Source organism: Phocoena sinus, chromosome 16 (genome assembly GCF_008692025.1).
Source record: "Phocoena sinus isolate mPhoSin1 chromosome 16, mPhoSin1.pri, whole genome shotgun sequence".
In the NCBI taxonomy this organism is placed as follows: Eukaryota; Metazoa; Chordata; class Mammalia; order Artiodactyla; family Phocoenidae; genus Phocoena; species Phocoena sinus.
The window spans coordinates 23,870,586-23,894,711 of NC_045778.1; the positions used below are offsets into that span (position 1 = coordinate 23,870,586).

Here is a 24,126-nt window from a genome sequence, read left to right on the forward strand (position 1 = left end):
CCTTTTCATCCTCTGGGTAAGGCTTGGCCTTCCTCTGTTCCTCCAGGCCTTCAGCCTGCCCTCTAGATTCCCCAGGATACCTCCACACCCCAACATGAGGTGTGTCTGCTGGGAGCCAGAGAGTAGCCTCCAGCTGAGGGACAAGGGGTGCCTGGATCACCCAGAAAAGGGGGCTCAGAGAGGGGCCAGCCCTCCCCTCCCATCTGCCCTCTTCTGGCCCCAGGGTCACTGAAAGCTCAAGGGCCCTGTCCGCCCTCTTCCTTCCAGGCAACGGATGAAGACTCTCCTCCCAACAACCAGATCACCTACAGCATAGTCAATGCCTCCGCCTTTGGCAGCTACTTCGACATCCGCGTGTATGAGGGTTATGCCGGTACGCGTGGGGCGGGACTGAGGGCCCAGCCTGGGGAGGAGGGTTGGCAGGTGGGAGCAGGGTTGCACATCACACCTGTCTCCGGAGGGAGCCCTTCTGTCTCCCAGACACCCTGGACCACTTGGGAAGCTGCCCCACAGCTCCTGTCATCTGGAGCAGCACGTGGTATGGGGTCACCATTTCATAGGCTCAGGATCTGTGTCTCAGTTCAGCCAGATCTTTCTTTGAGTCTTAGGCCTGTGGCCAGTCAGGCATCTGAAGTTACCACCACAGTGTGTGGGGTTCCTATTAAGAAGGACTGCCTGGCCATATCTGTGGCGAGGGGGAGGGGAGCCAGGTAGAGGCTTCTTAGCCAAGTTTTCCCATCCTTTGGGCATGCTGTGGCCACTTCCCAGATCTTCCAGGCTATGGCCTTTCCCTGCTTGGCCAGGCACAGTTCCATACTCTGGACCTTGCCCTGCCTGCCACAGTGTGAGTCCAGGAAGGGTATAGCAGCAACAACCTCAAGCTTCAAGATCCCAAGAGACCACCTGGTTTTTTTGTTGAAGCAACTAGGGCCCAGAGACGGGGGGTGACTTGCCCAAAGTCACACAGCAAAGCTGTCCAGGGAGGCCCTGTGATCTGACTCTTGGTGGCTTTTCGGCACCTGCCTCCCCACCAGAATCCAACCTCCTTGAACTTCTTGACACTCTCACCCCTTACAGGGGTCACTTCCACGTCTTTGAAGAGTCTGTTCCTTCTGCTGGGAAAGCCCTTCCTCCCTGTCCCTTTGCCCTGCTTCCCTTTAACCTCTGGCTTGCTTTAGGGCTCATTTGGACATCCTCTCCTCTGCGAAGCTTCCCTAATGCTTGGAGATGGTCTAGGTGTCCCCAAGGCAGAGCAGATGTGCACTGGGTGACTCTGAGTGCAGTGCTCACGCCTCCTCCCACCCCACATTTGTGTCAGAGAAATGCTCTTGGAGAAGCTGCAGTCCTGGGTCTGGGTGCTACAGCCTGATGGCCTCTGTAAAATCTGTGTCCCCCCTCTTAAAAACGTAACAGTCCCATGCCTCTGCCCACCCTCACACCTCACCACCTTCTCAGCTAGAGGAACCCTCCTTGGGTTTTCTATTACTAAAGCAACAATTTTGTTTCTGTTTTCCACATAGAAAGTGGCGATTTAATATTGTGGTAATGCCTTTGCAGACTACCCATGCCCCCCACTCCCAAGCCAATACATCTTCCCTCCCAAATTGAGAATCAATGGCCGAGCATGAAAGATACTCATGGTGAGAGTCCAGGCATGTGCAGTGTGCCTTTGGGGAAGACACTCAACCTCTCTGAGCCTGGTTTCCTCATCTGTAAAGTGGGGCTCACGTTACCACCCAAATAGTTACCACCTGCTGGACCCAACACCGTACCTGGCACAGATCAGGCAGTCAGTAAACCTAAGTCAGGACCATGGGGCTCCGGGAGCTCAGAGGCAGGAGGGGAAAACAAGGCAGAGCTGGCTCAGGCTGAGCCAGCCACACCCTCTCTGCCCAAAGGGGAGCCGTGGCTGGATGGACATGTAAAGTCTACTCACAGAGGGCCTGGGGCCCTACCCTGTCATTTCAGTGATCAGCGTGAACCGCCCCCTGGATTATGAACAGATACCCAATGGGCTGATTTATCTGACGGTCATGGCCAAGGATGCTGGCAACCCGCCTCTGAACAGCACTGTTCCTGTCACCGTCGAGGTGTTTGTAAGTACCCAGGGGTGCACTGGCCTTGCCCTTCCAGGATATGGGGTGGTGAGTGCTTCCCAGAGTATTGGGGCCCTGCCAGAACCCGCTGTCCCCACAGCTCAGAGAGTTACTCAGCAGACTGTCCCAAAGGCTGTCCGCTAGCAGACTGCCTCGCAGCTCAGCCATGGAAGGCACAGGGCCCTGGGACCCAAGAAGAGCCCAGTGGTCCTGCTCTAACTTCATTCAGGGACCTCAGGACACCCTCTGAGGCGGAACAGGAGCTGGGGCTCAAGCAGGGAGGAAATGTCATTGATTCTTTCATTTATAGCCGTATTCGGTGAAGTTCAAGGGAATTGATGGAAGGTCATCTTCTCTGTCTCTCTCTCTGGTCCCCTCTTTCTTCTTCACTTCCTTTTTCCATTCCTGTGAAGATTTAAAAGAGCCTGAAACCAAACCACAGCTTGTCTGACATGAATAGCAAGCACACCTTAGTGCTTTCCGTGTCTGAAATTATGTCGCTGAATCCAGCTCCACCCTGGTTCATTGACCCCATGCAGCTCCCCCAGCAATCCCGGGAATGCAGATCATGGTCTGACAGTAGCCCTGCCGCACCTCAAGACACCCGCCCCCATCTCATAAAGGCTGCTGCCTGCGGAGAGGGTGAACACGTGTTGATGGAAGAGTTAGTGCATTACTGGCTCCAGAAGGATTCGATCAGATTGCCAGGTTAGGAGATACTCTGCGATTTGATAAACACTCAGCAAAATCTTGCCCAGAGCAGGTTGATGGATGACCTTCCTGTCGCAGCTGGCTTCAGTAACAGCCTCTGGTGCTGCCTTATTTCTGTCTTTAATGAGTCTCATCCTTTCAACCCAAGTCCAAGGCTCCAGGGCCAGCTCTGGACAGGGCACCCCACTTGCTTACGGAATAGGACAGGGCAGTGATGGAAAAGTCGAGGGTGATTCCTGCGGGGAGCCCTGCAGCTTGGGCATGTGGGAGCAGCATTTCGGGGTAGGAGAGGATGGAGAGTCTCTGCAGAACCAGGTCCAGTAATGGAAAGTCAGAGTTTGGGACCCTAGATCTGGCACTTCAGGCTCCAGGGAGTGGCCAGGAGGAGATCCACAGAAGCCCAAACGCATGCCCGCCTTTAACCTGCAACGTCCCACCATGAAATGCCGAGGGTGATAGCAGAGAAGCAGAGTACGCTCCCTGCTAATCCTGGACAAGTCCTGGTATTCGTCCCCACGTGGCCCCAACCCTGACCCCAGCCCCCAACCCCCCGCTAACCCTGGCCACACTTATAACCCTGACCGACGCCCACCCCCATCCCCCATCACTTTCAACCAGAATCTTGCTCTACTCAAGCAAGCAGTGAATTCCTCCCGTGTGCGCAGTGCAGTAGAAGGTCCTGGGGGGATATGAAGGCAGCTGTGAATCCTGCTCCCCCCACAAAGGGACACTGTGAATAGAGGCAGGAGCACAGCTTGGGAGGCGTATGGCTTTGAAACCCAGCTCTGCCACCCTGTAGCCACGTGACCTGTGGTTCTTGTCCTCTCTGAGCCTCAGTGTCCTGATCTACAGAATGGGGACACTCATGGTACTGCCTCATGCTACTGGGAAGATTAAGTGAGATCCTGCAGGTGGTACCTGGCTCCGGTAAGGTGGGCTGTCGTCCCAGCTAATAGGACAGATCAGCATGCGTGCGCCGGGCCCTCTGGTGCAAGGGTAATTCCAGACAACTCAGCTGGGCAGAGAAGGACCCTCTCTAGGCTTTAGGGAAATGGAAGTGAAAGAGGACGAGAGTAGGGGAGGTTTGGGGAAATGAGTTGAGGTGTTCCACGCCACCCAGAGATGGGCAGGCAGAATTGACCAAACGGAAGTTAAAACGTCTCTAGCTCCATACTGTGCCAACTGCTTTAATGTTACACAGTCTCTCTCAATCCCACTCAGCAGATGAGGCTCAGGGAGGGAACATAAGGTGGTACAAGGTCACCAGTGCCTTCCTCACTTTCTGGCTAGTAAGTGGCATTTGAATTTACTTCCAATCCTAATAAGCTAGGATTTGAATCCTGACCTGTGTGACTCCTAGGTTCACATTCTTTCCACCACAGCCCTAGGCTTGGAGGCTTGGATATCCCAGTCTTCACGTGACTGAGACCAGTGTGCGTCAAAGTTCATATGGATTCCCTGGGCATCTTCTTAAAATGCAAATTCTTATTTGGTGTGTCTGGGGAAAGAGCTGAAGCTCTGCAGTTCTAACGTGCTCCCAGGAGACGCTGATACTTCTGGTCAGGGGACCACACTTAGAGTAGCAAGGCCTTCGAAGATCCGCCCTCGTGGTATCTTGAAACCCAGGGACTGCCCCGAACCCCAGCCCACGTCCCAACCTGTGGTCACTTAAGGAAGGGACCTGGGGAGGGCCTCTTTCTCTTTTTGCCTCAACCCGTCACATGTAGCCAGAGCAGGAGGTGGATGGCCCAGGGACAGAACTAACCTTTTATCCGCTGGGAATAAAAGAGTGATGAGCAGCCTCAGCCTCCACCGCTGATAGCAGGGAGCGGGGGCTCCATGTGCAGAGGCAGGTGGGGGCAGGAGTTCACCTCGCTCCCCTCTCAGCAAAAGCCAGCATGTGCCCTGGCCTGGAGCGACCTCAGCCCCACGGAAGGGGCGCCGTTTTCAGATTTCCTCAAAGCTGTCATGCGGGTCAGCAGGAACCCTGCGCTCCCCTTCCAGGTCTGCCCTTGCCCGTGGCAGCAGGGCGGGTCTGGCAACAAAGTGCCTCCTTGACTGTGAGTGAGCATGATGTCTTGAGCAGCGTTTGGGGATGGTGTAGTCACTTGTGTCTAAGGACCACACTTGAAAAGGCTAGCGGAGCCAGGTGATTCCTTTTCATCCACTGCTTGTTGGTTTTTAATAAAGAAGTCGAACTCGGTTTGTAGATTTCCCATTAGGGGACAATAAGCTTTTGTAGAGGGAGCCACTGAATTAGAACTAATAGTGAATGCAGCGCCAGGGTCCAGGGAAATATCACCGCTAATAAGTTTCTGTCTCATGCTCTGTCACTGACATTCTCCGCGCCGTTCCGTGCAGCCAAGCAGAAGGCTTAAATAGATACATACGTATATGTTTAAGGCACTTGTGCCCACACCAGGGATGCCCAGGCATGCTGCTGGGGCATCAGACATGGGCTGGGGCCTCACACTACCAGTTCTCTGAGGCTGGAGAGAGGGACAGGTCAGTGGGAACCAGTGTTTGGTCCAGAGCCAGGGGCCAGATGGGAGAAGAAGAGTGTTCCTCCACCCACAGTCCCAGCACGATGGGATTCTCTAAAGTCCCACGGGGTGGGCAACCAGACACCGGGCCACCTCCTTCTTCTTTAAATTTTGTTTAAATTCGTTTTACTGAAGTATAGTTGATTTACAAGGTTGCGGTCAGGCCGCCTCCTTCTTCATACGTGCTCAGCCAGAAGTGAGTGACTCGCTACAGGGACCTTCCTCTCAGGGGGCTCCCAGTGCTTGGGGGAGGGAGGCCCTGGGAGCCTGCATGGCTGAGAACTGAAGCCTTCAGACTCCCCCGGGGGCTGCGACCCAGTCTGATCTCCGAGCTCCATGCTGGGCTTTTGGGGAAAGGGGAGGAGGTGCTGAGTCAGGTGGGCCAGCGAGGCTTCCTCCAAGAGGGGAGCAGGGAGGAACTCTTGTGGGGTGACCGCAGAAACAGTTGGTAAGGATGAGAGCGTCATAAAGGGTAGGAAGGTCTCCTGACTGTGGAGCAGCTGCTGGCGGAGGCGGAGGCTGTGTCCCGTGCCCACCCTGCTGGCTCGGCCTGTAGACCCAGCAGCGTCCCCTGGCCACTTGTGAGGGCTGGGCCAGAGGAGGGATTGCTCTAGAACCGCAGCTGGTTGTGGTGGGCTGGGTTTGCCCAGGCGGGTGGAGGAGCTGTTGTTCTTGTGTGTGTGCAGAAGGGTCTAGGATTCAGTCTCTGGGAGCCCCCTGCCTGCCACTGCATACTTCAGGATTGAGGTACTCCTTTCTCCCTTCGTTTCTAGAAGGCAGAAGATAGGAGGGTTCCTAGAACCTTCCACTGTCACCTTGGCGGAGCTGGGTGGGAAGGTCCGAGTGTGGGTGCAAGAACTGGAGGGAGCTCGGAGTTCAGCCGAGAGACCGGCAGGGAGAACCAGGGGAGCTGGGAGTCCCGGGCAGTCCCAGCTGCTGTCTTCATTCTCCACCTCTCCGGCCATCACTGTCCCTTCCTGACCCCACATGTTTCCCCAAAGCCTATCCTGCCACCTTGAACTGTAGCCCAGCTAGGAGGCCACCTGGCCACCCTGTGACACCCCACCTGGCTCTGGTTATACGTTGAGGCCAGAGCTCCTCGGTGCCAGCCTGCGATGCCGACCAGCCCCGAATGCCTCCCTGGCTCCTGCAACGTGTCTCTCTTCTGTTCCAGGATGAGAACGACAACCCTCCCACCTTCAGCAAGCCTGCCTACTTCGTATCCGTGGTGGAGAACATCATGGCAGGTACGGCCTGGGCTGGGGAGGCACGAAGGCGGGAGGCCAGCAGGCATGGCGCCGACGGCATGAAAACCTGACCTTGCACACGATCGCCAGAGGCCCGTGCCCTCCCTGTGTTTCCCAATGACAGGTGGAACCTCTGGAGATGTCCAGTTGTCTGCCAGCCCACAGTTCTTTACAGAGCACCTACTGTGTGCAGTTGCTCGGCTAGGCACTTGGTCGCTGCTCCCCTGCAGCTACTTTTCCTGCAGGGAAGAGAATAATGACCAATGATTAATTCAGCAACCTTGGTTAAACAAGAGTATGCAAAGAGTTCTGAGTTTACAGGGCTATGAGGCCGGTCCCAGGGCCCATAGGGGCCGAAGGGGTCGCCTTGGAGGATGGCATGTGTTCCTAGGTGAGGACGAGAATGGGAGGCTCCTCCCTGGGCTGTCTCGAGTGCCAGGGCCCAGCTTGCAGACTCAGGGCCACCAGCTCCACACTCAGGTTCCAGGGGACCTGCTGTGTCCTCAGGGCAGGCCGGAAGCTTCACCCTTACACCCAGAGTGGACGTTCTGTGGGGGAAACTCTCATGTCAGGAATTGCTGCAGCAGCTGGAGGAATCAGGGACAGTGAAATCAGAGGTAACTTTCCCTGGCATCACAGGGCCTTCTAAAGAGAACCTTCAGGTACCTTCCTGGTATCTGATGATTTGCTGGGCAGGTGCCAGACTGTGCCCAGCTCACCTTTACCCATCCCAGTCTCAGGCATCCCCTGGAGAATATCACTCTGAAGCAGCCCCCTGCACTCCCCATCACCCCCAGAGCCTCTGACAAGGAGAGACCTTCATCATGGCATTTAGTCCTCTTCCAAGTTGAGTATGCTGGGATAAAGGAGTGTGTCAGGGCAAAGGTACCTGTCCTGCTCAGGACAGGACTGAGAGTCAGATCAGAGGCCCCATGGCTACCTGGAGAGGCCCAGAATGACCTGACTGTCCACAGCCCCCTGCCTGGCCCCTCACACCCCCTGGGACTATCGATCCATCAGCATAATAGTAACCATGGTCTGCAGTTCGGTGGGAGCTACCGTGGGCCAGGCCTGTGCCCCGCGTGTTTTATCCTTTGGGATCCTCGCCAACAACCCCACAAGTTGGGCTTTATAGTTAGACCCATTTAACAGAGGAAGAAGCTAAGGCTCAGACAAGTTAAGGCAGTTGCCAGAGGTGCTACCAGATTCCAGCCTGGCTGTGTTGACTCTAGAAGGCCACACACTGACCCTCCTCGCCACCCTGCCAGAGCTGGCAGCTGGGTGGCAGGCGGGGGCTGAGTGCCTTGGCAGGCACGGCTACAAGACACACTGCCCTCAGAGTCTGGCCAGGCAGCTGGCAAGGCTGGCCCCCTGACCCAGGATTTCACAGAGATGGAAATGAAGGTGAGGGCCTTAACCGGACATGAAGGAGAAAATAAAAACCCTGATAAATTCTCCTTGTGATCAAGGTAAAATAAGACCAAAATTGAATGCAATAAATGTAGAGTCATTTAATATGGAGCTTCATTTCTTTTTGAGTCAAAGTCAAAGCTGGTCCATCTGGGCATATTTAATATGGTGACCAGGCAGGGAGGGATGGGGTGGGGCGGTGGTGCACCCTCTGAGGCTGGGCCAGGACTGAGTCGTGGGGACGGAGGGGGAGGACCGGATCCATCCCAGGCTCCACCCCCTCCCATGGAGCCTTGTCCCCGCACAGCCCAGGAACCTGGGCCACGGGAACAGGCGGTTGAGCCCACTCTCATCCCTGGGTCTCCCCAGCGGCAGGCTTCCTACCTCCTGAGGGCTCCTTCCCCTTGGGCCTGTGCCCCCGTCCTGCCCCCGGAGCCTGGGGCTGTGAGCCCACGGTGAGCAGCACCCCACTCCTTTTGTCTCCCGCAAGGAGCCACGGTGCTCTTCCTGAACGCCACGGACCTGGACCGCTCCCGGGAGTACGGTCAGGAGTCCATCATCTACTCCTTGGAGGGCTCCTTCCAGTTTCGGATCAACGCCCGCTCAGGTGAGCCCCCTGTGGCCCTCGTCCTCTGCACCTCAGGCTGACGCTCCGTCCTCAGCCTGGGGACCGGCCTCTGGGCCAGCGTCTCCTCCCTTTCACAGGAGACCCGTGTTTCTGAGCAAGTCTGCTTTGAGCACCTGGTTTTATCCCTGAAATATGCATTTGTGTGAGATTACTGAGCTTACCCCACACACAAAAAATCACAACGTTCATCCATTCACCAGAGAATGTCTTTCAGTGATGAAGAGCCCTGTTATGTTTAAAATGTGTTCCATTTTACCAATATCTGGCTAACCCACTGCTCTTCAGGGACACCTTTCTGCAAGCCTAAGTGTCTCCCTTCTCACCTGCAGACCTCATTCTTGAATCCTGGCTCCTCTTCCTAACATGGTGTGTGCCTCAGGTCCCCACCTACAGAGGATGCGCAGATCGGGGCTGTTGTGTGAATTCAGTGGGTCATTATAGAGAACTCAGAGTAGTCCCTGGCACGTAGTAAGTGCTCACAAAGTTAGGTTATTACCATTATTTTCTTTGGTCTTTTCACCCTGGGGCCCCCATTCCCAGCTCCCTGCTCAGCCCATGTAACTCTCCTTTCTTCCTCATTTCTCCATACGCCTCCCTCTAGCTTTCTCTCCTCCTTGAGGCAGGGAGGGAAGAGGCGCAGAAAAATGCGATAAGAGAACCCAGCATTCTAAAAGAAGCTGGAAGGAATGGGAGGCCCCCGATATTCATTCGTACCTTCATTCAGATATCAGTGGGGGCCTGTTCCCCTCCAGGTGCTATGCTGGGGAACAGGATGGAATAAGACGTGGTGTCACCCTCACAGGGTTCCAAGTCAGCTTAGTGGGCATGCAAGACTCCCCACTTCCAAGTACCCACTTGTGTATTGGGTAAGGGAACTTGTAGATGCCAAACAGGCAAACCCTGAAACCTCAGTGGCTTAGCACAAATAGAAATTCTAACTTACACAGCAGTCCAGTGCTGTGTTCAGGGGACCATCTTCCACATGATGATTCTGGGACCCAGGCCCCTTCCATGTTGTGGCTCCCAGGTCACTGCAGAAAGGAAAAGGGAACATGGGGTCTTGTGCAAGGAGATGTTTATGGGTCAGGCCTGGAGGTAACATACATCACTTGTGCCCACATCCTGTTGGCCAGAACCAAGCTATGGCCCCACCTAGATGCAAGGAAGGCTTGGGAAACATCATAGTCCCTGGACTGGCAGCCCCTCCCCAGCAATCATTCTGGCCTGGGAGGGGAGCAGGAATCTTTGACGAACACCGGCCATCCCTGTCACAGGTGATCGGTGGCCCAGCAGGGCATCGAGTCTTCCTGTTATTCATGCCTCCCTGCTCAAAGTCTGCTTGCAATCTCTCTTTCATCCCCCTTTCCTGGAAGCTTGGGGAGCAGGTGGCTGGCGCTGACATGTACAAAGACTGAACACACCCAGGGCTATCCTGAGCCTCACTTTCCACCTCTGACAAAACAGGTGCCTCCCTCCCTGCTCTCAGGAGCCTCCACCCTCAGCGAGCCAGCGTTTCTAGGGAGCTCAGAGGGATATCGTTAACGGATATTAACTGCGTGCTCAGCAATGTTCTAAGTGCTCTGACCAGCATCACCGCCACTCTGAGGCAGGTACTAGCCTCACAGCATCCCCATTTTCCATACAAGGAAACTGAAGCATAGGAGAGGTTAAAGTCACTTGACTGAGGACTCGCAGAGCCTGAACTTCCAACTCCAGAGCCCACACTTTCAACACTCCATTCTATAAAGCCGTGGAGAGCCGCGTGCCACCCCCAGATACAATGGCGGGCACACTGACCTTTCAGCACCTACCCAGCCTTCCCAGTCAGGGACTTCATCTCCACCCCAGGGCCTTTAATAATGACATGGACATTTTCTTGCTGCCTTAATACGCACAGCTCCTTCAGCTCTAAAGGTGTAAGCGTTTTCCTCTGAGCACCTTGGTCAAATTAGCCAGGCCTGCTCCACAAAGGTGGCCTTAATTGGATCTAATTTCCCAGACAGGAGGAGCCATCTATCATGCCAACAAGTTCATGTTTAAAACTTTTTAGAGCTTAATTTCTTTCTTTTTTTTTTTTTTTTTTGCGGTACGCAGGCCTCTCACTGCTGTGGCCTCTCCCGTTGCGGAGCACAGGCTCCAGACGCGCAGGCTCAGCGGCCATGGCTCACGGGCCCAGCCGCTCCGCGGCATGTGGGATCCTCCTGGACCGGGACACGAACCCGTGTCCCCTGCATCGGCAGGCGGACTCTCAACCACTGTGCCACCAGGGAAGCCCTTAGAGCTTAACTTCTTCCTCATGCTGCCAATTAACTGACACCACCCCAGCAAGGAGCGTGGCTCTGTGGGCAGACCTTTGTCAGGCTTTTGTTCCTGGCTTTAGCACCACCCCCAGCTCCCTTCTCAACCCTGCACAGGCCAGAGACGGGCCAGCATGGCAGGAAGGGAAATTTGAGAGTGAAAGAGTCCTAGGGACCACTGGCCCCACTCCCTTATTTTATGGTAGAATAAATCAAGCACAAAGAATTTAAGTAACCTGCCCCAGGTCACACAGCTCAGGCAAGGGGGATAGCACACAGTCCCTGCCCTTGGAGAACCCTCACTGTCCTTTGGAAGGAAATGAGCATTTTCTGAGTGTTGGGAACTTCACCTAGAGTTATTTAATCCTTCCAAAGCTCTTACTTGAAAGCATACTGATCTCTCTTTTACACATGAGAAAACTGAGGCTCAAAGAAATTAAGTGACTTTTCCAAGGCCAAGTATCTGGAAAGGGCCATAATCAGAATTCAGATCTGGGCTTCACTGTCCTCAAAGCATCGGCTCTTTCCTGTGGCCCACGTGCAATGGTAGATGACCTGGCTACTGTACTGTACTGAAGCTGGCTTGTGCTGGCTCACACCTACTCACGAGAGCCAACTGTATACATCTCTTCCCAACTCCAGGTTCAATGCCATCAAGTGGGCAGCTTAAAATGAGCCCTGGGGGCTTCCCTGGTGGCACAGTGGTTGAGAGTCCGCCTGCCGATGCAGGGGACACGGGTTCGTGCCCCGGTCCGGGAAGATCCCACATGCCGCGGAGCGGCTGGGCCCGTGCACCATGGCCACTGAGCCTGCGCGTCCGGAGTCTGTGCTCCGCAACGGGAGAGGCCACAACAGTGAGAGGTCCGCGTACTGCAAAAAAAAAAAAAAAAAAAAAAGGCCCTGGTGGTAATATTTATAACTATGGAAATCAGCAAATACCATTTTTTTTTCCTTTGGGGAGCCAGTTGTCAAACATTTACCGTCACACCACTGCCAGATGACTTCCACACTTTAATTACACCAAAATACAAAGAAAAACCCAAAACAGGCTGACGAAGATTATGGTCTATTTTAAATGTTTATATTTAATAGAATAACTTGTTTATACACTAAAGAAAATTCAAGGCATTATAATTATGTCACGTACAAGGTAATTAAGGAAATTATTTTATAACTGTTAAATCTCAGTGCGCTGTAGGTTGAGCTATCTAGAATGAGCCGCAAGTTGGAACATGCGTGAAGCACTTGGTGTGTTTCAGTCCTGTTGCTGTATTTCTGTGACCATGTGAATAAACAGTGCCAGGTGCTGCTCTAAGCTTTACAACTAAATTAGGTGAATTAATCCCATAACAATCCTATGAGGTAGGCCCTATTATTGTTCCTTTTTAACCAGATGAGGAAACTGAAGCACAGGGAATTTAGGTAATTAGTTCCAGTTGATAAAGCCAGTGAGGTAATGTCAGCAGTCTAAGTGAGAGGTCCTTTGTGACTGAGCTTGAGGCCAAATGTCCCTCCTGCCCTGTTTTCCAGCCCCTAACTCCATAATCAACCTAGATTCTCCCACATCTGAAAATACCTCCTCCCCACGGGGTTATACTGCCCAGCTCTGGGATTCGGGTTCCCAAGGCATGGGTGCTATGCCCTCTCTCCTGTGAGCACTATCTCACCACCCCCCATGCACACCTGTACATTCACACATGTGCAGCGAGGTCACTGGATCTTGCAAGGGTCTCTCTTTTGCACACTTGCTCTTTCCCTCCTTCCCCAATCCCTCCCTGGCCCACCCAAACCCTCTCTCACGCACCCCTCTCTCCTGCAGGTGAAATTACCACCACCTCCCTGCTGGACCGTGAAACCAAGTCTGAGTACATCCTCATCGTACGGGCAGTGGACGGGGGCGTGGGCCACAACCAGAAAACCGGCATCGCCACTGTGAGTGCCTGGCCCTCCCCTGCCCCCAGCTCCCCACTTGCCAGCCAGGCTGCTGCCCCCAGCTCATCTTCAGCTTGCACCACTTAGGCCCCTGGGTGCTTGTGTCCTGAGGCAGTGTGAGGCCTTGTGGGAGTGGAGGGAGGGTAGCAGGTACCAATTCATTGTCAGCCAAGGTCAGCCCTGGGGCCTCCACAGCTATGGGACAAAAGACATTCCCAGGAATTCCCTGGCGGTCCAGTAGTTAGGACGCCGTGCTTCCACTGCAGGGGGCACGGGTTTGATCCCTGGTGAGGAAAGATCCTGCAAGCCACACAGCGAGGCCAAAAAAATAAGGCATTCCCACCTGGGACATGGGGGCATTCCGGAGGAGCAAATACTCTCTCTCCTGCCCCCAAAGACCAGCTGGGAAGAAGGCATGAGCCCCATAGTTCCCTTCCTGCCTTGGCACCTGCCAAGAAGCCGGAACAGGTATTCCTCTCAGAAGAGTGGCTCAGAGCAGGAAGCAGGGCCCTGGAGGGTTTCTGGGAGCCTGTTACCACCCCACCCCTACATTTGCAGCCTAGGTTTGCAAGAGATGATGAGAAATGATGCCTAGGTTTCCCTGCCATGAGCAATTAGGACCCAGGAAGGCCCAGAGCCCCATCCAAGACCTTGGTGCCTCCAGGAGTAGGAAGCTAGAGGAAAGCCATTTGAGGATCCTGACTGAGCTCTTAGCTGCAGAAGAGGGTGGGGGAGTGAGACACTCCCTCTGTGGGAGAGCAAACAGGAAGAGTAGCTGACAGGTCCCCTCCTTATCCTCATTTGCTCTCCACCTGGAACCCTCTCCTGACCTCTCCTTTAGTCCTCATCCCCCCCCACAGCAGCTACCCCCATCCTGACCCAGCCAGAGGAGCTGGGGTTGCTATCACTCGGCCAGGCGCTTGGCTGAAAAATCCCCAGGGCCCTATTCAGTCATGGGAGGCCCCTGCTAATAAGACTCAGAGCTCTATAAATAATTTACCTGGGGGGCAGGTGAGCAGGGAAATTGCTTGGCTTGTAGCTGAGACTGACGGGAGAAGCTCTAGGGATTCTATCAGGTTCCCCACCCCAAACCTCCCGCATGCTGTCGGTCACCTTCAGCCAAGACTAGGGGTGGACAGAACAAGTCCCAAGTCACAGGAACGATTTCAGGGGTCATCGCATCCATTCCTCTGCCTCCTAATGGGACAGCACCTAAACCCTCTGAAGGGTCTTGGCTCCCTCCTGTCCTTGAAAGCCCAGGCCCTGCCCCGAGGCCCCCAAAGCGGGTGGACCTGGTGGAGTTAATGCCAAGGCGCCCCATAGGCATCTGAGTGTGTCCCCCAGCGTGGGCACTGTCCTCGCACAACTCAGCTAGGCGCGTCCCACAGCGCCCCTTGTGGCTTTGCAGGTGAACATCACCCTCCTGGACATCAATGACAACCACCCCAGATGGAAGGACGCTCCCTACTACATCAACCTGGTGGAGATGACCCCTCCAGACTCTGACGTGACCACAGTAAGTGGCGGTGGGAGGCAGAGCTGCTAGGCGGCCCTTCGCGGGGTGTCTGCCATTCCCACGTGAGCCCTAAGGACCTGCCAGTGTGGTGCTGATGGACTTAATGTTTCCCTTGGAGCCAGCTCTAGGAGCAGAGTTCCAGAAGCTCTCTTGCATGGTGCAAGGTAGTCAGAGGTTGGAGGAAAGCCCTCACACAGTCCTCAGTGACAGTGGACTCTGGGCTTTGTCAAAAGGAGCACAGGCAGCCCAAGGACAGTGCCAGAGGAGCTAGGGCTGGTTCAGCTCGTAGCCACCCTTAGGACTGAGACCCTAGGACTCCGGCCACCCCCTCAGGAGAGCCCCCAACCTGCCATCCCCCGCTCAGATCGCGCAAGCTTCAGCTCTGCCCTCAGAGCCTTCCTTCACCACTTCCATCACTGCAGCCATCGGCCTGGGTCAGCTGGCCCAGAGCTGCCCCAGCAAGGGGTTCAGAGTTCAGGGACTTTCTGGCACGGGATGGTCCAGGTTTTCACAGGCTCCTGTGTGTGCTGCGTGCAGGGAATGTGACTCAGGGTAGGGGAGGGGAGACACAGCCAAAACCCTCAAGGCGTCCAGAAGGGAGAGCAGAGTCCTGAGGAAGCTGAGCAAAGCCAGGCTTGAGCACCCCACTCGATCCACTCTGCTCTGGGATTCACATTTGTGAGGCTTTCTTTTCCCCCTCATACTTGTGCCCCGTTTGGCCTCATTCAGGGAGGCTTCTCCCCAGATGTCCGGCCCCACAGACGCCAGCCAGCCCTGTGATAGACATGAACCTGACAGATTACGGCAACCCTGCTGGGACATGCCAGATGCTGTGCATGTGTGGTCCCACGTGGCAGATGGATTCCTTGCTTCCACTGTATGATGGAGAAAATGGAGAGTTAGCATTTGAGGGGTTTGCCCAAGGTCGCAGAGCTAGTAAGATAGTAAGAGATAGTGTCAGGACTGAAACCCAGGTCCCACCTGGCCTTTATCCCTCTGTTGGCTCAGCGGTGCTCTGACAGGTGGCCCAGGTCCCGAAAAACGGGAGAACTCAGGTGGGATGAGAGAAGAGATGGTAACTTTCATATCCAGCTCTCCAGGAAGGCTGCCCCACACTGAGTGCAAGCAACCTTGGGGTGGTGATGCCTAGCCTCCCTGCCCCACACCACATCAACCACAGCCGGTAGTGACAAGGTCCACCTGGTCTAGATGGGAGAGGATGTCAGCCTGGAAGGAAGGAAGGAAGGACAGAGAGAGAGAGAGAGAGAGAGAGAGGAGAGAGACAGAGAGAGACAGAGAGAGAGATGGCCATCACATCTGTCCTGTCTTCCTTTGTACAAGTTCAAAATCCGAATGACTCTCGACTCGTGGGCGGGTCCTCCTTGCAAGGATTCCTGTAGGGCGGGGGTGGGGGGGCGGGGTAGGGATCTGGAATCTGTGTTTTCTCAAAGCCCCAGACTGGGAGAGTCCTTCCAGCTCAGAGCCAGGTTTGGCAACCACTCCCCTAGGCCGTTTCCTCTGTGCTCTCTAGGGCTACAGATCCGATGGGCGCTCTCCGCTGCCACCTCATGTACACTAGGGTCTAGACTAGGGCAGCCCCCGCCAGAGACCCCAAGAGCTGGGGCAGAATATTCACCTGTGAACACCTGTCTGGTCAACTCTTACCTTTGCTTTACGTGACTGAGAAATGGCTCCCAGAGGGAACTGAGGAGAGAATGTGGCTGCGTGGAACAGCAACCAGGAGTGCCATTATTAGAGTCCGCCTGCCATCGGCCCGGCTGGGACAGCACTTGGCCTTGGGCAGTTCCCAGATCAGGTCCCCAGTAGCCTTCTCCGGGTCGCCAGCCTTTCCTCACATCCTCTGAGCCATGAGCATGTAAGGACAGTGGGCCAGGGGCTTGCTGCCCAGTGCCCCCTCACTCCCCAGGAAACCTCCACAAACCTTCAGTGAGCACCTACTATGGGCCAGACCCTGTGCTTGGCAGGAGTACGGGAAGCAGCAAGTTTCCTCTCTGCCTTCAGGGAGCTCGGTGTCACTCCTAGGCTCAAACCCACCACTGGTTCCCACCTTAACCCTGTGTAAAAGCCAGAGTCCTTACTGGACCCACCTGGCCCACAGGATCTGCCCCACCTTAACTCTGGGGAGATGGACATGTGTGTCCATCCCTGAGTGTAGAGAGGATATGGCCGTTCCTCCCCCAGCTTGGGGCAGCCACAGGGATGGGGGACTTCAGCTTTTCGGTGATTCACGGTAGTGTTTGAGCCCTGAAAAAAAAAAATGTTAATGACTCAGAATTTCAAAAAGAAAAGAGCAGAATCAGAATTAAAGCTTGTTATATTAAACATCTGCCAAACATGTTGTGACAACCTTAGAAATGACGCTATTTAATGTGTGTAAAAATTTCATTGCATGTGAGGACAAATTGTGGGTTTGATTTTCTGGAATTCCCAGTTATGTGTGATGATTGTTAGGATGGCAGAAATTAAGCCCACATTAACTGAGCTTGTCATAGCAAAATAATTTCAAAAGGAATAGTCATAAAAATTCTTTCAGATTTTATAGCCGTGAAATGTATGTACGCATATATACATGGGTACATTGTAATACCTTTGAGGGGGCCCCCTGGGGCCTTCTAAGGCCTCACAACGGCCCTGGGTGACGTAGGGTGTGAGAAAAGTGGGCTTCAGGCAGGGAACAGCTAACCCAGAGGTGACATCAAGGGGGAGGTGATATTTGAACAGAAACTGGCCTACCTCCTGACTCATCTCCCACCTGCCTTCTCAGAGCCACCGCGCGCGCGCGCGCGTGTGCGCGCGCACACACACACACACACACACACACACACACGCACGCGCACACACACACACACACACACACACCTTTCAGTTTCCTGAACCTGGTGAACTCTTTCCCACCTTGGAGCCTCTGCGCAAGCTCTTCCTGCCCCCGCAGGGTGCCCTTCTTCCTCTACTCCCCACCCCTGCTCTTCCCATGGCTGGCTCATTCTCCTCCATCTGTCCCAGCTCAAAATGCCACCTCTCTGCACTCCGTTTCTTTCAGAGATGGCCACACAATCCGTGTTTATCTGTTAGTTAGGTTGCTTGCTTATTAAGAGGCAATATAGCTCAGTGATTAAGTGGGCGCCTCTGGTACCAAAATGTCTGGGCTCTAATTCCAGCCATACTACTTACCAGCTGTGTGACCTTGGGCAAGTAACTTAACCTCTCTGTGCTCCCACCTTCTCAAGTAGAAAACGGGGATAAATTCTTCACTTGGTAGAGTTGTAGTCATACTTAATGAGCCAAAATACACAAAGTACCCTGGCACACGGTGAGTGGTCAGCAAATGACAGCTGTTGTCGCCATCAGCTGCCCCCGCTGCTGGAATCACATCTGTCTTGTTCACTGTTGAGCCCCAGTGCCTAGCACAGTGCCAGGCACATTGTAAGGGTTCAGTATTTGTGAATGAGAGCTGTTGATGAACTTGTTCGCCTTTCATCCCCACCCTACCTGGCTCTCCACTCCACCAGGTGGGGTTGAGTCTTCCCTGTCAGAGGGAGACTAGGGTGTGTGACCAAGGGCCCCTCCAGAGGGAGCCCTGGCCACTGCCCCTGGTGTCTGAAGTGCAGGGTGATTCCAGTGATTTTTTTTCAGAGCTGTGTGCAGACGATCATGTGCCATATTCGTGTGCACCGGGAGCTGACCAGGGAGGTGTCTGTGTGCACATGTGCACCGCGGGTGTCCACCCACACGGGCGTGAGCTTGCAGAGTGGCCGTTCTCTGTTTGCAAGTGAGATTTTGGCCCAACTCTCCCTCCCCGCTCCTGCAGCCTCCTTCAAGGACCTGGCTGATAGGCATTGATTTAGAGCCTTTCAAAGCCCTCCAGCAAAATAAAAGAGAGGGGAGAGGAAGAGAATTATTCCCCGTCAGGCCAGGAGAAAAGTGGCGAGCATAAAATGGGAAATAATGAGGGGAAAGTGGTGAGATTCTATACAATCGCCCAGCAGGGAGCTTGCAGGAGGGGTCCCAGCCCACCGCCTTCTCCTGTGCCCCCATCCCATGACCAGGGAGTGGGCCAAGGGGCCAAGAGTCAGTGCCCACCCCCAACCATGGTCACTTGGAAGCAGCTGCCCAAGGGACCCCCACCCCAGCACTCGGGTAGTGGAAGGTATCTCAGCACAGTCAGCAACAGGCTGCTGCCCTGGAACGGGTGGTTTAACTGCTCTGTACCTCAGTTTCCCTATCCAGAAAAATGGGAATAAAAGCTATCTCCCTCCTCTAGCTTGAGAGGAGCATTGTAGAAACACAGGGCTTGCTGGTCTCCTCTGTCCGTCAGTGGGATGACTTTGCCTGGCTGAAATGATACCAGGAGAGCCTTGTCCCCTGCTGTCGATACAGGGGTGATTGGGTCCCCATTATAGAGGCGGGGAAACTGAGCACCATGCCCGCAGCACAGTGAGGGCTCCTCAGGCCTGGAAGGCTGGGGCCTCCCCCAACCCCGTTGGCACAGCAAGGCTGGGAAGGGAGGAGATGGGCTGAGCAGCTGGGGTGGGAGTAGAGCCACGTCCCACTCTCTGAAGCAGAAGAGGGGCCCGGAGTGGCTCGGGGTTCAGCGCCAACATTGGCCTCTCTCCCTGACCTCCCTGGGGCCCGGGGGCAGATGGGCACCCTCAGCAGGCCAACCCATCTGTCTGTTCTGGTCTAATGGCCCCTGAGACACCGCGAGCTGAGGATTAAGCCAGAGGAGGGACAGATTCTGCTGCCAAAGCACAAAAGACCCCACATCAAGTAAGATGAAGGAGCTGACAAGGCCAGGCTGTCATCGCCATGTGTTCTGGAGTTAAGAATGACACCGTCCTGATGCGGCCCCTGGGACTGCGGTCACCACCCGCCATTGATCTTGTCCACCTCTGGTGCTGCAGTGGCCCCTGCAGCCAGGGTTGGGGGTGAGCGGAGGGGTGGGTGCCACTGCTGTCTGGGGTGGGAACTGAGTCAGCTCCAAGGCTGGTGTTGTCTGACACTGAGGCTGGCCCATGCCTCTCTGAGCTCTGCTTTCCCCTTGTGGGAGGTGGATGGTAGAGAAGTTCCTACAGAGCAGGGGATTGGTGGGCGTGGGGACCTGGGAGAGAATGGGCTGCAGGGTTTGTTGCTCTGGGTTAGGTCAGCAGTGAGGCTGTTCCCTTCATGGGGAGGGGCTGGAAACTTAAAGGGGCCAGAGTGTCTGGGGCCCCTGTCCTGAGACCCACCCCCTTCTCGGGGATGGCGTTCCCCTTCAGGGAAACTCAGGCCTCTCCCTCCTCCAGCCTCCCCTATCCCCAGCCCCATGATTGGCCCACCCTCCGGACCAGGGGACTTATCCATGGCTCCCTTCCCATGCCCTGTCATCCTTGGTGTCACAAGAGGCCCAGTTCTTTTCAAATTGCCTCACAATCTAAAGCTCCAAAGCGAAGAAGAGAGGGTTTGATGATGAGGAACCCGGTTCCCCAAATCTGTGGTTTCAAATCCTTTCAAAAGACCAGCCAAGGATTTGGACTCCCCAACCCTTCCCAGCCCCCACCCTGAAGAGTTCCATGGTCATGAGCTACAGGGACTCCTCCCCCAAAAGCTCCACGAACATGTTACCCCACATGTCTGAAAAGCAAGGACGGTGGCCGTGTTTCCTGCCGGAGGGACCTAGAGCCACTTCCTGGCTGGGAGACTTTGGGAGACTCACTGTGCCTCATCTGTGAAATGGGCTTAATTATAGGCGTCCTCCTCGTAAGACTGTTGACACGGTAGGTAGAGAAGGCCTGGTGTCTGTGAGGTTCGGGGAGCCTCCTATACGCTATCGGGTGCTAAGTGTTGCTTTTACAGATCAGAAGTCGAGTCTTGGGTGGGGAAAGGGACTTACCTAAAGTCAAAACAGCGGATGGAGAAGCCAGGAAGCCCAGGACTTCCAGCGCTGGTTCATCTTCTGAACCTCCTGCTTCCCCACCCCCCAGAGATCCCCCTGCTGAAGCCAGGAGGGAGACCCACTTCCCAAGTTTGAGTGAGAATACCTCCTGTTCCCAGACAGTGGGGTGCCTGGGACCAGTGTGTGAGCTCAGACAACCCGGCGGGCAGCCCGGGCCACAGAGACCCCCTCCCTGGCCTGGGCTCAGTGGAGGGGTCGGTTCCTCCCGGGCAGGTGGTGGCCATTGACCCAGACCTGGGGGAGAATGGCACTCTGGTGTACAGCATCCAGCCACCCAACAAGTTCTACCACATCAGCAGCAGCACGGGCAAGATCCGCACCACCCACATCATGCTGGACCGGGAGAACCCCGACCCCCACGAGGCGGAGCTGATGCGCAAGATCATCGTCTCTGTCACAGACTGTACGTGCCCCTCACGCCTGGGCTGTGGCCCCTGACACTCAGTGAACTGGGGACCTCCCCCAGTGGCATGTCTTCTGGGCGTCCTGGGGCCGACCCGGGAGGGCTGTGTCTTGATGACTAAGAGTGGAGTGACACCCACTTCCCAGTTGTGACCCAGCCCTTGCAGAGGGCAGAGGGAGCTGGGGGTGCAAGGCCCAGGCTGCTTCGTGAAGGGGCCCCTGGGATGGAGGGCCACTGAATCGCCTTTCTCCACCCCCATTTTTCTCCTGCACCCCTCTTTCCCTCTCCTGTCCCCGGCCCCCCTAGGTGGCACACCCCCTCTGAGCGCCACCAGCAGTGCCACGGTGTTTGTGAACCTCTTGGACCTCAATGACAATGACCCCACCTTTCAGAACCTGCCTTTTGTGGCCGAGGTGCTTGAAGGCACCCCTGCGGGGGTCTCTGTCTACCAGGTGAGTTTCCCTTTCCTGTCCCGGGAGCCTGCTCTCTGTCATCTCCCTCACTAACCAGCCAGCAAGGGAGCAGTGGGTGCTATGTGTGCCCAGCCTTGTGATGGACACTTGGCAGGGGCGGGACAGGGGAGGCCAGCCCGAGACCATCAGACGGGACACAATCCACACCAGACTTGGAGATCCAGCACTCTGAGAGATGGAAGTGGAAGGCTTCCTGAAGGAGGAGGGGCTTGAGCTGGGTCTGGAAGGGAAAGCACCACAGGAGATGGTTAAAGGTAGAGGGAGGGAGGGGGACAAAGAATAGAATTCTAGGAAGCCAAATCAGTTTCTCAGGGCCCGATTGTGGAGGGCTGGCCCAAGACCCTCAGCACTTCATGCCTATAGGTGGTTCTAGAACACAAAGAAGGTCAGACGAGTGTAGCCCAGGCATCCCGCCTCCATGGGCAGCCCCCTCTCTCCTGTGCTCTCCTGTAAACCCCAAGGCAGCGCCACACAGTGGGTGGATTCCCCCACTTTTCAGGAGACTTATAGAGACTTTCCCAAGTCCCTGTAGCCAAGAAGGGGTAGGGCCTGATCTTGAACCTGGGTCCTCTGCCTCCTGCTTCATCACCCTTCTGGTCAGGGAGGCCCTGAAGGTCCAGGTTGAGGGGAGGTGATGCCCTAACTGGGGCTATTTAGAAACACTGGAAAGCCCTAAAAGTTGAGATGGGCTTTGGAGTACGACCAAGATGGGTGTGGGTCCCAACTCCACCCCCTGTGTGCTGGGTGACTTGGAGCACACTATTTAACCTCTCTGGGCCTCAATTTTCTCACCTGTGAAATGGGGATCAGAAGAGTACCTGGCTGGCTGTGCTGTGGGGATTCAATCAGACACCTGTGTAAGCCACCTGGAGCTTGGATTGCAGGAGATACACAGTAGCCGATGTGCTCGTGATTTATGTGTCTATCGTGAGGGTTTATACCCTAGAGACAGCGGGAGCCCGTGGCACAGGGTTAGCCTGACCCCATTTGCTATGGATGCCAGGAGGGTTAACCTTGGCCATGCCCTGCAGGCCCACTGTGCTTCAGTTTCTTCGTCTGTAAAAGGAGATTAAGGATCCAGGGAGCATTCACTCTCTCCAACAGAACATTCTCCCCAAACCCCCAGCAGGGGGAGCTGTGATCCAGGGAACAGCAGCCAGTCCCTGAGAAGTCCCCCAAATAGGAGGGAGGTTGGCGAGAGAGCCGATGAGCCCCGAGACCTGGTTCTCCAGGGCTCAGAGACAGCAGAGGAAGGAAATGCCCACCAGCACAGCTTCTGAGTTCACAGAGGAACTGTCTCAGAGTCATGAGAAGATGGTGGGAGGAGCTGGGAGCATTTAACTGGGAAACTGTCTTCAGATACAGAAAGAGGGCTCTGACCCAAGCTCAGCGGTTCCCCAGGTGCCCTCTACAACCTCAACCAATAATGATTTCTGCTGAATGTGCAGAAGAACTTACCCCAGGGATTAGAGCTGTGTGCAGACAAATTGGAAGTAGTGAGCCCCCCGTCATCGAAAGCATTCAAGCTGAGTCTGGATACCCTCTTATCCAACTTGTTGGATGTAAATTAGACCAGATGACTTTGACATTGTCTTTCAATCCTGAGAGTCTTGGCTTGATCCAAAGCTCTTATTTTAACTATTATTGTACATTTTTTCTCAAATGTCTTGAATCGTCTTCTGTAAAACTTTCAACGTATCAGGGTTTTGAGTCAGGAGCTCTCATCAGGACTAGAGGTGCAAATGGGAACAGTGTAGGGATTGGAAGGAGGTTTGCCTACACATGGCCTCAGATGGCCTGTTTAAAATAATAATCAAATCCTCAAGTGACTTTTAAAAACAAGTTCTTGATATCATCTTATTTTTGTTGTCTTACAAATGAAAACAAAGCAAGGAAGGGAGTCCTTTTGGTCAAACGTTCTGTGTAGTTGAGCTGCATGTAGCTGAAGGGGTCTGAGCTGTTAACAGCTGCTGCTAGCCAGCAGCACTAGGGCCGGGGGTGAGGGAGACGGCCGAGTTTGGAGGGTCCCGAGCCAGCTGAGGTGAGCCTGGGAGGGCTTCCTAACGAGGAGAGCAGGGTTTTGAAGGGGGGACAGCTGTGGACCTGGACTCTTGTTCTGAAAAGCCCCTTTCCCACGCCACCCCACTCCCGGCCGCACTTCTTACATCTGGATACCTTTCAGCTCTGACGTGCTGCCCCCTTAAAGAGCATCTGGGAGGCTGCGCTGGGGACAGTGGCCTGGCCTGAGGCTCTGGGTTGTGGTGGGGGCAGGTGTGTCTGCCGGAGCCAGGCGTGGGTCAGCGGGAAGGAGGGAGTACTTCTCAGGGGATGAGCGTCAGTGATGTCCTCACCCCTCACGCGGCCCCTCCTCTCCCTCAGGTGGTGGCCATCGACCTGGACGAGGGCCTGAACGGGCTGGTGTCCTACCGCATGCCTGTGGGCATGCCCCGCATGGACTTCCTCATCAACAGCAGCAGCGGCGTGGTGGTCACCACCGCCGAGCTGGACCGCGAGCGCATCGCCGAGTACCAGCTGCGCGTGGTGGCCAGCGACGCGGGTGCACCCACCAAGAGCTCCACAAGCACGCTAACCATCCGAGGTGAGGGGGCAGGGGTGCCTCCTGCTGCACTGAGCACATGGCGCGGGCCCTGGGGCAGTGGCAGCAGCTGGGAGCCCACGCTCACCACTGCTGTCCCCTGTCCAGGCGGTACAGGCCACCTTGCCGATGGCGCCCTCTTCAGCTGGAGCCATTCGACACAGCAGAGCCCTCTCTGTCTCCGCTAAGTCAGAAATGCCGGCAGGGCCTTCTTCCCACCTGGTCACTGCCTTCAGGGTTGCAGAGCCCAGGGGCGGTGGTCTGGACCCACTGCTAAGGTCCTCCTTTTTGATCCTGGCAGCAGCAGAGAGGGCTTGCTCA

The 24,126-nt window shown here is 55.2% G+C and overlaps 1 protein-coding gene across 1 annotated transcript in view; it reads left to right on the forward strand.

The window, feature by feature from the left end:
- LOC116741928 (cadherin-23-like) overlaps nt 1-24,126 on the forward strand; it is a 334,451-nt gene that overhangs the window by 303,829 nt on the left and 6,496 nt on the right. Inside the window, exons 16-24 of the mRNA XM_032609100.1 lie at nt 268-373; nt 1,969-2,096; nt 6,525-6,597; nt 8,498-8,614; nt 12,752-12,864; nt 14,273-14,380; nt 20,547-20,736; nt 21,043-21,188; nt 23,589-23,808. Coding sequence (XP_032464991.1) covers nt 268-373; nt 1,969-2,096; nt 6,525-6,597; nt 8,498-8,614; nt 12,752-12,864; nt 14,273-14,380; nt 20,547-20,736; nt 21,043-21,188; nt 23,589-23,808 — 1,201 coding nt within the window. The remainder of the gene's footprint in view (nt 1-267; nt 374-1,968; nt 2,097-6,524; nt 6,598-8,497; nt 8,615-12,751; nt 12,865-14,272; nt 14,381-20,546; nt 20,737-21,042; nt 21,189-23,588; nt 23,809-24,126) is intronic.